General features: G+C 42.8%; 1 protein-coding gene across 1 annotated transcript in view; it reads left to right on the top strand.

Moving 5' to 3' along the window:
• The window catches only part of MTMR7 (myotubularin related protein 7), a 74782-nt gene that overhangs the window by 23837 nt on the left and 37578 nt on the right, over positions 1-13367 (top strand). The window contains exons 2-5 of the mRNA XM_050947607.1: positions 3476-3598; positions 5449-5611; positions 8318-8475; positions 12626-12754. Of these exons, the coding sequence (XP_050803564.1) occupies positions 3476-3598; positions 5449-5611; positions 8318-8475; positions 12626-12754 (573 nt within the window). The remainder of the gene's footprint in view (positions 1-3475; positions 3599-5448; positions 5612-8317; positions 8476-12625; positions 12755-13367) is intronic.

Here is a 13367-nt window from a genome sequence, read left to right on the forward strand (position 1 = left end):
GACTCTCTCCAATTTGTCCACATCCTTTCTGTAGTGGGGAGCCCAAAACTGGATGCAATCCTCCAGATGTGGCCTCCCCAGTGCCGAACAGAGGGAAATAATCACTTCCCTTGATTTGCTGGCAATGCTTCTACTAGTATAGTCCAATATGCTGTTAGCCTTCTTGGCAACAAGGGCACACTGCTGACTCATATCCAGCTTCTTGTTCACAGTAATCCCCAGGTCCTTTTCTGCAGAACTGCTGCTTAGCCAGTTGGTCCCCAGCTTGTAGCAGTGCATGGGATTCTTCCATCCTAACTGCAGGACTCTGCACTTGCCTTGTTGAACCTCATCAGATTTCTTTTGGCCCAATCCTCCAATTTGTCTAGGTCATGCTGGACCATATTCTTACCTTCCAGTATATCTACCTCTCCTCTCAGCTTAGTGGGTGAAGAGATAGCTCAGTGGTTTGAGCATTGGCCTGCTAAACCCAGGGTTGTGAGTTCAATCCTTGAGGGGACTACTTAGGAATCTGGGGCAAAAATCAGTATTTGGTCCTGCTAGTGAAGGCAGGGGGCTGGACTCAATGACCTTTTAGGGTCCTTTCCAGCTCCATGACCCTTTTGGGTCCCTTCTAACAATATGAGATAGGTATATCTCCATATATAAATATATAAAACTTGCTGAGGGGTGCAATCCATCCCATCATCCAGATCATTAATAAAGATGTTGAACAAAACTGGCCCCAGGACCAGTCCCTGGGGCACTCTGCTTGATACCGGTTGGCGACTAGACATTAAGCCATTGATCACTATCTGAGCCCAACAATTATGCCAGCTTTCTATCCACCTTATAGTCCATTAATCCAATCCATACTTCTTTAACTTGCTGGCAAGAATACTGTGGAAGACCATATCAGAGGCTTTGCTAAAGTCAAGATATATCATGTCCACTACTTTCCCCATATCCACAGAGCCAGTTATCTTATCATAGAAGGCAATCAGGTTGGTCAGGGATGATTTGCTCTTGGTGAATCCATGTTGACTGTTCCTGATCACCTTCCTCTCCTCCATGAGCTTCAAAATGGGATTTCTTGTGGACCTTCCCTATTATTTTTTGCAGGGACTGAGGTGAGGCTGATCGATCTGTAGTTTCCTAGGTTCTCCTTCTTCCCTTTTTAAAAGATGGGCACTTATATTTGCCTTTTTCCAATTGTCCAGGACCTCCCCCGATCGCCACAGGGAAAGAACACCACCCATAGCCAGGAATGATCAGTTCCCATTGTCTAGCTTGAACAAAACAACTTTGGTATACTCCCCTGAGCCATCAATTTACACATAAACCATTGTTTCTCTATAAAAACCCCTATCCATGATCAAGTATTCTGATGCCTGGATCCAAAATCTGCATCAGTTCCATTGGGTCTTCATCTTCTCCTGACTAATATTATAATATCTTGTTTGTTTCGCCCCCTATGGTTATTACCTGGCAATAAATAACTTTCATGGTTAAGCTGTTTGCTTCTCTCCCCCTCACCCTCGTGGGTGTTTTTTGGTTTCCTTATTTGCTCTGCAGCAACACTCCTCATACCTAAGCTCGTAGGTGCTGACTACGTGGGTGCTCCAGGACTGCTCCACCAGCAGCTCCCCGACTCGCCCTCCCACCTCACCTCCACCTCCGCCCCAGCTTTTTTGCGCGGCAAGCGGTGGGAGGGAGGAGGAGGAGGAATGCGGTGTGCTCAAGGAAGAGGTGGGGCCAGGGCGGGGATTTGGGGAGGGGTCCAACAGCGGCAGGGAGGGGGCAGAATTGGGTCGGGGCCAGGGGTAGGAGGGTCATGAGCACTCACCGGTGTCAGGGAACGTTGATGCCTCTGCCTAAGCTAAAAGATCCCTGCAGTGCCCAAAAATCCTGTGAGGTTTGCTCATCAAGTGGGTTACTATCAGAACAATTGTAATGTGAAAGTGGGGATAGGAATGTGCTGAACCAGGGACACATGAGGGTGACAGCTTGGAGATGCTGCTTGACCCAGTCTGCTGAGTCTAGTGGCATATAAGGGGTCAGCTTGGGAGTGCTGATTAACCTGGTCCTGTCAGACACACTCTGTTAATATGTGTGTTCCTCTGATTCTGGGGCTGGAAGAACCCAGCCCTGGGGAACCAAGGTCCTGCAGGATAGCCCCATTGGGAGGGAACTTGCAGCAGGGAGAATTAGAGCTCCGTATGAGAACAAAAGTGACACAAGCAGTACATTGATAGAATTACAGACACCCCCACCCGCAGAAGAGTAACCCTAATAAATGAGCATACCCCAAAGTAACAGGCAAATCTGGTGAGAATCCTGATCATGAACTGATTCCATAGGTTTTAGTAGTCAGGAGTTTTGTTAAACCCATAGAATTCCTACATTTTAGGTGGTCAAATGGACTCAGTCTTCTTTGATGTTCCTTAAAATTCTCACAGTGCCTAAGAGTGCTGTCTGCTAAAGGTCACTGATAATGTCATGCACTCGTAATATGTTCTTTAACAGCTTATTCATTATCATAGGGTTTATTATTTTATTAATACCAAAATTCCTGTCACCCCACCCAATGTATAAACAGTCATTTTGTACAGCATCAAATGAACTTGGTTTTGGAGGTCTTGGGGAACATCTTGTCATACTTTTGAATTGTGAAGTGTATTTATCTTAACGTTTTCTGGTTACAAACTGGTTTAAACTGTGCTTTTCTGTGTTTAAACTAGTTTTTCCATGCTGAGGCTAGCTTCCCTCATGATTTAAATGCATTTTGGCTATGCTAATGTTGAGTTTGCTTGTTTTCAATATTATTCCCCTTGTAATCATTCTGTACTAGTCTAAGAACAGTAGTGCTGTGGTTACCTGGTGGGATTTTGATGGGGAACAAACTGTATTCTCTGCTGCCACACCATAGCAAAGCAAAACAAGATCTTTAGGGTCACGTTCACATCCCTAATTTCAGTTGCCCGAAATTCCAGTTTAAAGTCACTCCTCCTGTCAATTGAACAGGGTTGCATGTGTATTACTGAAGACAGGACGTGGAATGCACATATGACTTCCACTGAGGTCAATGGGAGCTGCATGCATTGATGGCAGAATATGAGCCCAGATGTACTTTTTGCCTTTTTTAAAGAAAATAAATACAATGGTATAAAAAGATTATTTCCTTGAGTGAAATCATTAGGCAGGATCTCAGTACAAGATATAATGTAATATTTGTATATTTCACTCATTTTCTACAAAATATTTTCCGTCTTATAAACAATTAAAATGAATTTGATAAATGGAACAACCTCTATAATTCAGTTAGTGTTCTTTGTTTCCATGGTAAAATGTGCTGTATTTCTTAACATATAAAACTATATTTGATTCACTTTGTTGTCATGGGTACAAATATAGGTAATGGAATTGCTCTACAGTAAAATCAGACTTTCACGTCTTAATCTAACTTTCTTTCTTTATATGTCATCTCTTTGTTTAGGTGGAAAATGTCCGCTTCATTGATCGTATATCTTCCAGGAAAGCTGCACTGGGGACTCTGTATTTAACAGCTACTCATGTTATTTTTGTGGAAAATGTGTCTGAAACTCGTAAAGAAACTTGGGTATGATTATGTATTAGACCTAATTTTTTCACGTAAGCTTCTTGTAGTGGCGATCATATCTTATTTTAAAATAAAAATAGTTTTACATAGTAAAATATTATGTAAACCTATGGCATTAATATTTATAAAATAATTAGCTTAAAGTTGGTAACTGAGACAATATATATTCCTTTAACCATTCAGAATCTGAATTTTAGATTGAAAACTTAATTACCTAGATAAATTTAAGAAATTTATAGGAGAATTGGGATTAGAAACACAGGGATAGAAATGTAAGGACCTTCATAAAAATATTAGTGTTCTACAGCAGTGGTTTTCAAACTTTTTTTACATGGACTACTTGAAAATTGGAGGGTCTCAGCGACCACTTAACGATCTCTCCAAATGTTGTTTGTACTGTTAACTAACTACTGAAAGCACTTTGGATAAAAACGTTATATAAAAAAAACACCTTAATAATTAACACTTTTTGTTCTACAAATAAAAGCACACAACTGATATTTTAATATCAGTAGTCTTACTTTTCTAATGTGATGGATGTGCCGTCTCTCCTCCGCAGCAGCAGCCCCTGAGCTGGGGCTGGGAAGGAAGGGGGATATCTCTCTCTTCCTCTCCACTGCAGCAGCCACAGAGTTGAGGCTGGGAAGGAGGGCCATCTCTCCCTGGAAGCTGCAGCCCTGGAGCTGGGGAAAGTCGCCTCTTTCTTTGGTTGCTGCAGCCCTGCACATCCCAAATTCCCCCCACCTCCTCTTCTCACCCCACTGCCCCCTCCCACTTATCCCCTGTTCCCCACAAGGCCACGACCTCACCTTACATGTGCATCTTCTCCAGGGTCCAGGCACCTAATTAGTGGAGCCAGGCCCTCACGGCTCCACTAATGAGGTGGGTGGCCCTTCATTCTCCAATGTGCGGTTGCCAAGGTGTGTACCTTAGAGGGAACGGTCCACAGACCACCTGCATGGACCACTGATGGTCCGCAGACCACAGTTTGAGAACCTCTGTTCTACAGTAATGACAATGGGACCACTGTTTCAAACTAGAATTACTGGTATCCTGTGAGGAAGAATAGGGCAGAAATCCTGAGATACTCTGAATTTGTATTCTTGCATGAATGTAAAGATGCTGCTATCAATATCTGTCTGAGCAGTATCAGTTATTTCTCTCTCTCTCTCTCTCTCTCTCCCCCTCCCCCACACAGAGGTAATTTACCTGTCTACCTGTTTTATCTCTCACCAATTTGTCTGTCTATTTTATCAAATCTATTTAATGTATCTATAGCTATCTAGGTACTGATGTGCCTCCCTCACTCTACTATCTGAATGTCTAGCTGTAGTTTAGTTACTATTTCCCATTTGACATTAACCATAAATTCTTTCCTTCTTCCCTCTAATCCTCACCTTCACTGTACAGTATCGTTAAATAAGATCTGATATTTGAGCTTTTGCCAATTGAGAGGTGCAAAGTTTTGGCCTAGATTCTTTTTTTAAATTTGTATTACAGGTGCTGTTAATTTCTCATTAAAGCTGGATCAAAAGAGATGTCTCTTTTATAACCACTAACTTACATTTTAAGAAAGCAATTAGATGTCATGAATTAGTTAGTGTTTGTAATACCCTTCGAATATCTGCAGCATTAGAGAACTTTTTCTTCTGGGTTATGATAGGAGCCATATCAGTCTCTTATCATTTGTACCTGGAAGTGGAGAAAAGAGGAAAGAGCTATGAGGAGGGTTGTGAGGACTCTTTGAAATATCTCCGCCTACTGTTTAGGCCATGGGAAATCAGTGTAGCATTTCTTTGTACCAGAGATGTCACTTTTGCTTGGCATAACCAATTTTGGTCTTTTTTCAGATTCTTCACAGCCAAATTTCCTCCATTGAGAAACAGGCCACAACTGTTACTGGCTGCCCTTTGCTGATTCGCTGCAAGAACTTCCAGATCATCCAGCTTATCATACCTCAGGAAAGAGATTGCCATGATGTTTACATATCCTTAATACGTCTGGCACGGCCAGGTATGCAAGGGGAGCACAGCACTAAACGTTAATGCTTGTAAACAATTAGCTGGATTGAATGCCCTTTGACAGGAGCTGAGATTGTTAATGGACTGTTGCCTGCTGATGAGATGATGTCAGCATCTTTTTCAAACATCATGGCAAAGGCAGTTTTGTTTGTAATCTGCCTGGAGAGTCTCCCCTCACTCCACCAGCAACACTCGTACATGAGGCAGCCATAATGTGGCAGTAAGTGCTAGTGAGCACACATAGTGGGATAGCTAATGCTGTCAGGAGAACAAACAAAGCCCAGGGCCATGTCTAGGTAGAGGTCACTAGCAGGCACTGGCTGGCAGGGTGGATTTGATTTAAATCACTAGTAAGGAAGGCATGATTTAATCATAGATTTCTACATAAAAGTGTATTCTTGTTGTTATAACAATACATATTCACAACTCAAATAGATGTAGGTTTCATTTTTAGAAGATTCACACTATCATTTTTAAAGTGATTTAGTTTGAAAACTTTTCAGGACAGGGAGCCAATTGGCTCCTATCTCCCTCTGGCTGGCCAATGGGTGGCAGTGCCTATGGGGATTAGAGGCCTACTCTTGCAAGGACAGCCCCTCACCTTTCCTTCTGAGGCTATCCCGTGCTCTGCGGATCCAGTCACATTTTCCACCAGTTGAACCAGGTGGGTGGCATTGCTGCAGAGCAGCATCATGTTTTGCCTCTAGAAGTAAAGCATCTGCCAGAGTGCTGCACCCTCTTGAAGGGTAATATAATTGCTGTACAGTTGTGGACTGCTTGTCCTCCCTAGGAGGAACTCTGGCCGAATCAGGTTCTATTTTCCCTCCCCCACTTGCCTTTTTTCCTGCATTATACTAAACCTGAAACTGTAAGATCCCATCTTCTGTCGTGATATTGTGTAATACCTTGTAACAGTTTGTGACATAGGTGGCCTAATCAAACTAAAGGGTCCAATTCTACTTTCAGTTGTACCTGTCAGCTTCTAACGGAGCATGCACAGGTACAACTGAAAGCAGAATTTTGCCCTTTAGCTTAGGCTACTTTGTGTCACAGTAACATTTGAAGTTGTACAACAGCAGAATTTAGCTCAATGACTATAATACTGTCTTTGTATCAGGCCTTAAATATTATAGAGGGTATATGTTAACTAAGCTTTAAGGCACAATCGATGCATTTGGAAAACCTTTATGTACCATCATATGATATTAAAACCTGAGATGATAGGCAGGCTAGATTTACATACAACCAAGAAGTGTAGTATAATTTGATACAGTTGTGAAATTTTCCACGTTAGCTTTGTGAGCACATACAATGGAAAGGAAATATCTGAAGTGTAGTTTTATTCAGCTAATTTAATGCATACTTTGGCAACTGGGGTGCAAAATAAATGTCAGGATTTCAGCCAGATTTTTTATTTGAAGTGACTTTTTTCAGGTTAAAGTTAACAATTATACACAGTTGTACATAAGCAAATGAGGCTATGCCATAACAAAAAACACAGAACAACATTTGATCGATCAAACTACATTTCAGTGATTTTTCTTCTCTTTTTCTTTAAATAATGACTTTGCTGATCTTGAACTCAGTGCCTGAGTCATAAAGATTTAACAAGGGAACTTTCCTTCCTTTCTGTCGTCATATTTGTTAATAATTGTTTCTAAAGAGGGAACTGAGTTCCCCAAGGAACTGTGATAACATTACAAACCACATAAGCTTTTTAATTAATGGAAACCATCATGTCATTAGACGCCAGAGATGTGTTTAGCTTTATTTTTTCCCTGAGATTCCATATGCTATATATTTAATGGAAACTTAAAACTAGTCTTTATTGCTCTGTTAAATCTAAAAAATCACCTATAATGGAAGTACAGTAGATGCTTTCTGCAGAAGAAAATGGACGTTAAAATGAAAACCATTTTTTATTAAAGCCATACATAAAAAGTTCCTGTTATCTATTTTTGACTTATTCTGCTTATCAAGGACATAAAATAGAAGTAACCAAGGGTTGTATTTAAACCTGTTTGATTTCAAGACAGTTACAGTCTGAAACAGATTTATCAAATAGTGACGTTTTGACAACAGATGTGACTCAGTTTGCCAGAATTCAGTGTACTTTATTTTGTTTATATACTAAAATCTTTGATCCAGAAGCTATAAGGACCTTACAGTGAGAGGATGAAACATGCACTTGTGATGTGTTAGAGCAGTGGTGGCCAACCTGTGGCTCCAGAGCCACATGCGGCTCTTCAGAAGTTAATATGTGGCTCCTTGTATAGGCTCCGACTCCGGGGCTGGAACTACAGGAGCCAATTTTCCCAATGTGCCAGGGGTGCTCACTGCTTCACCTCAGGCTCTGCCCACACTCCACCCCTTCCTGCCCCCTCCCCTGAGCCTACCATGCCCTCGCTCCTCCTCCTATATTGTAAGTAGGATCAATAATACAGGCCTATACAAGTAGAGGGTGGGGAAGGCCACAAACAGCAGAATAGCCTACTACTTTCAAAGTAAGCTTCTATGTGATTAGATGCTGGTATGTGGGCTTTTGCATAGCAAAACATACAATTCCCATTCGGAATTGTATGTTTTGCTAACAGAGAATAACATCCCATACAGAGAATAACATACCAGCTTTGCTTTTGGAGACTTTGATCTCAGCTCAGATTTATTGTCCTGTCTTATTGCCTCTTTTCTCTTTCAGTGAAATATGAAGAGCTCTACTGCTTCTCATTCAACCCAAAATTAGATAAAGAAGAGCGAGAACAAGGATGGAAGCTTGTGGGCCTCAATGAAGAATATAATCGGATGGGTGTTCCAAATAACTATTGGCAAATCAGTGATGTAAACAGAGACTACCAAGTGTGTAATTATCATTTGTATTACAGTAGATCTTAGAGGCCCCAACCAAGGCAGGGGCCTCATGGTGTTAAGTGCTGTATATAGCATCTTAAGAGACAGTCCCTGTCCCAAAGAGGTTAGACAGAGTGGGAGAAAGGACTCATTATCTCTGTTTTACTCATGTGGAATGGAATTACAATAACTCCTCACTTAAAGTCGTCCCGGTTAACATTGTTTCATTGTTACGTTGCTGATCAGTTAGGGAACATGCTCGTTTAAAGTTGTGCAATGCTCCCTTCTAACATCGTTTGGCAGTCACTTGCTTTGTCCTCTGCTTGCAGGAAGAGCAGCCCATGGCAGCTAGCTGGTGGGTGCTTGGAACCAAGGTGGACCAGCAGCCCTCCTATCCAGGGCCACCCAGGTGGGGGCAAGTGGGGCAATTTGTCCCAGGCCCCGGGTCCTGCAGGGGCCCTGCGAGGCCTGGCCCGGTGGCGGTCCGGGTTTTTGGCAGCATTTCGGCAGTGGGGGACCCTTCAGTGCTGTCGAAGATGCAGAGTGACTGAAGGGTCCCCCACTGCTGTAATGCCACTGAAGACCCAGACCGCTGCCGGGTGAGTACAAGCGCCGCAGCTCCCCTACTTTGCCCCAGGCCCCCTGGATCCTCTGGGCGGCCCTGCCCCTATCAGGGATGTGGGGAGCTGATGGGGGAGCTAAGTTCCCTGTGCAGCAACTGCCCAGCAGGCTAGCAATTGCAGCTGTCCCTCCCGCCACTGCTGCTCCTTCCCTCTGCCTTGGAGCTGCTCCCCAAGACTCCTGCTTGCTGTGTGGGAGAGGGGAGGAAGGGGGGGCGGGCTAATGTCAAGGTGTCCCCCTCCTCCTGCTCCTGCACCCCACTTACCCCATTTTCCGTAGAGCAGGGGGGTCACACAACAGGGCTCCGGACAGAGGGAACTTGCTGGCGGCAGCAGCTGGGGTCTCAGCAAGCTGATCTAATTAACAAGGCAGTGTATTTAAGGGGAAAATGCGCATCTCTCTCTCACACACACAATGTGTGTGTCTGTCTCTGATGCTCTCTCCCCTCCCTCCATTCCTGCTACCTTGTAGAGTGTGAGAGTTAACCCTTGAGGGCTCAGCCAATTGCTAGTTCATCATTTAGCAGTAAGGCATTCCCTGGGAAATATCCCACCCTCTGACTCCTCCACCTCAACCAAGCTTCACAATCATCATCATTGTGTACCAGTATTAAATTGTTTGTTTAAAACTTTGTGTGTGTATAGTCTTTTGTCTGGTGAAAAAAAATTCCCTGGAACTTAACCCCCTCATTTACATTAATTCTTATGGAGAAATTGGATTCACTTAACATCGTTTTGCTTAAAGTCGTATTTTTCAGGAACATAACTATGACATTAAGTGAGGAGTTACTGTACAAGGAGATAAAGTGACTTGTCAAATAACTTTAAGAACACTCTTAGTTAAGCATGAATGCTTTGCTGATTTGGGGGTAGTGAGTATTTAAAATTTTTTTCCCCACCTACTAGTTACACAAGCCATTAGTTTGAAGAATGAATTTAACACTCTCTTACCTTCTTGTTCATGAAATTATGTGCAGTGCTGCTGAGGATTGTTTGTGATGGAATATTATCACAATGGTCTGAGAAGTCACGAATCTTAATTCCATTCCTCTCTACCTAGCTAGTTGATGTTCCTATCCTGCCCTACGTTTGTTTGAGTCAAACTTTAAAAATGTGATGAAGTAACATTAATGGAAAGAGATAACATCCTAAACCAGTTTTGAAGTCAGCCTGTCAGTACACATCAGCTTACTCCCATTGTGCCTTGGCACTGGAGCGCACACATGCTACACAAGATCACTTGGGGTTTTGAGACCTCCTCAGAGGGGACTGTATGTTCTGCCAGAAGTTAATTGTTTTCTTTTGTTTTTAATATAAAAAGTTTGCATTTATTATAGAATTGTGGAAATAGTATGATAAAAGACTTAATTTAGGGCAGGGGCTCTCAACATGGGGATTACAACCACCCCTGGGGATGGGGATGGTGTTGCAAACAGGTGTCAGAAGGTTGTGTCCACCATTCACTTCCTAAATGATAAGGGAGAAGGAGAGAGAAACAGGTGGGACCTGGTAAGGAAGAGGTTGAAAACTTCTGGTTTAGGGCAAATGTAGAGGTTAATGTGACACAGCCTTAAATGTACGGGATCAGAATGAGCCAGAGAAGGAAGGATGAATCATGAAATGTTACAGGAAAAACAAGGGAAATTAGACACCAAAAGCACTGAAAGCTTTTTATTTAGATGGATCATAGAAGGGAAGAAAAGGGTAATGAAGGCAGGGTAAGAGAGAAAAGAGGAAAGAATACACAGAAGGAAGAGACAAAGTAGTTATTTTTATTATTTAATACAAAGTAATATACATTATAAATAAAGAAGTGTTTTTCATATATACATACATAAACATTAGTCATATTTTTTCATGTCCCTGAAACAGGCCTGAATCTGATCTCACTTAATCAAAAATAAGTCCATTGGAGCCAGTCTTCATTGGTGCAAAAACGATTTCTCATGTGACAATGGTAAAGAATTACAAGAATTCATTGCTCTCTTCCAACACTGAAAAGGGAACTCTGTTAAAAAAGCATCCAAAAGAAATACCTTAAAAGAACATTAAGGTTGCAAAGTCAAGCCCTCACACATTAGAAAATGCCAGCATTAAGGTAACATGCGTAACCTCAGGGGTCAGCCTCCCTTATGTGTCTAATTACATGATCACGTTTTTTCCATAGGTCAATGCTCAAACCACTGAGCTATTGTCAGGGAATGAGTTATTATTAAATATTTCTTTTTCTCCTCAGTTAGCTTGGCCCACAGATCTTAACCACAAATATCCAAACCTAGCACTGAATATACAGTTATTAATTTCCTCCTGGGTGTTTCTGTGGTGCTCATCATACTATCAGAATGCTTCACAACTATTAATTAATCTTAGCACCCCTGTGAGAGTAAGTGGTATTTTTATCTCCATTTTACAGCTGGAGAATTGAAGGACAGAGAGATTTAGACCCAAAGTTGTGAAGTGTCCATCAATTTTGGATGCCCAATTAGAGATGCTTAGGAACTGATTTTCTAGAGAATTTAGCATTTTGATTGCAGTTTTTATATTCAGAGTACAGCTCCTGGTGACTTCAGCTGCAGCTGTGAGCACTTATCACTTCTGCAAATCTCATCTCAGGTGTCTCATGTTGGGCACCCAAAAATGATGAACATACAGTTAGTCACTGACTGTGAACACTTCAGTTTAAGTGGCTTGCCCAGAATTACCTAGGAACTCTGTGGCAGAGACCAGATTTCTCAGGACAGTATTCAACTGCATAACCTTGAGTCAACCAGGAAGAGAAAATACAATTTCTTAGCACACCTTCCAAATTCTGCAACTGATGAGACAGACAATACCCTTCTTTACTACACAATCCTGATTCATTCCCAGAACCCCTGTTCATCTTGTATACTGAAATAGGCACACAAAGTTATTGGAAACATGAATATATAGCACTCCATCTTTTTCCGTTTCAGTTTTACCGTCTGTAAAATTGGGATAATGATAATAATAATTTCCTAGCTCCTAGAGGTCCTGTGACAGTCTGTCAGATGGTGAACACATCATCATCGCACGACCTCATGCCAGAATGTGGCATTGCAGGCCTTCTTTTGTTCTTGTATTGCCTTTTCCACTGTTCCGATTCTGCAGCAGTCTGCAGCTTCCATGGCCGGGTCCTCCTTCCTGGTCACCTTTCAGTTCAGTCCTAGGCCCTTAAAGAAACAGTAATGGGATTTCTTTCCAAACAGTCCTTATTTCCAAACCACTTTCTTTCTACCAGTATCTGCTTGGTCCTTGTATATATCAGGCCTTCCAAAATATTAAAGGACCGTGCCCTGTGGTGGGGGAGGATTAACTCTGAGGCTCCTCTTCCATTAAGGGGACAGACTATCTTGTCACTGGGGCATAATTAATGTTTGAAACACTTTAGATCCTCAGAATGAGGGTGGTGTGTAATTGTGATTTTGTTTTTGTAATGGTGATGATTAAAGTTAACATTCGTGCTAAGTTCTATTTGAATAGACAAAGTAAGCAAACAAACAAACAGTTTCCTTTGGCAGGTCTGTGATTCATACCCTACTGAAGTGTACGTACCAAAATCTGCAACTGCACACATCATTGTGGGGAGCTCTAAATTCCGGAGCAGAAGACGTTTCCCAGCCCTTTCCTACTACTGTAAGGATAATAATGTAAGTGTGGATCTGAGTTTTGGGGTGAGAGGGTGTGAGACCACCTGGCCTGTAACCCTGGTGCCTTAAATGCTCTGCTGCTGTAGCTCACAGCCTGGACATCAACAGTCATGCAATAAGCATGTAGTTCCCTGACCCTGCTGGTGGTAGCTATTCTGCAAATTATCTCTTCCTGCTGCAACCTCCAATACAAATGAATAGCCCATTGAATTTGGCCACACCTGGTCTGAGGTGTTGGACACTTTCCATTTTCTGGACAAACCTGTTTATCAACTCCTCCTGACATGCCTGGTTTAAACGCCTTTTAGTCACAGACAGGGCTGGTTCCAGACACCAGCCTACCAAGCATGTGCTTGGGGCAGCACCTTGGGGTGGCATTCGGGATTTGTTTTTGGTTTTTTTTGGTTCGGCCGGGCGGCGCTGGGGGGAGGTGGGGACTTGGGCAGTGCGGCGCTCAGCGGGGGCGGGCTTCAGCAGCATGGTGCTCAGGGGGGTGGGGACTTGGGTGACCCGACACTTGGGGCGGGGACTTGGGCTATGCGATGCTCGGGGGGCGAGGTGACGCGACGCTCAGGGGGCGGGGACTGGGGTGCGAAACGCTCGGAGGGGTGGG

Source organism: Gopherus flavomarginatus, chromosome 3, assembly GCF_025201925.1.
Source record: "Gopherus flavomarginatus isolate rGopFla2 chromosome 3, rGopFla2.mat.asm, whole genome shotgun sequence".
Lineage (NCBI taxonomy): Eukaryota > Metazoa > Chordata > Testudines > Testudinidae > Gopherus > Gopherus flavomarginatus.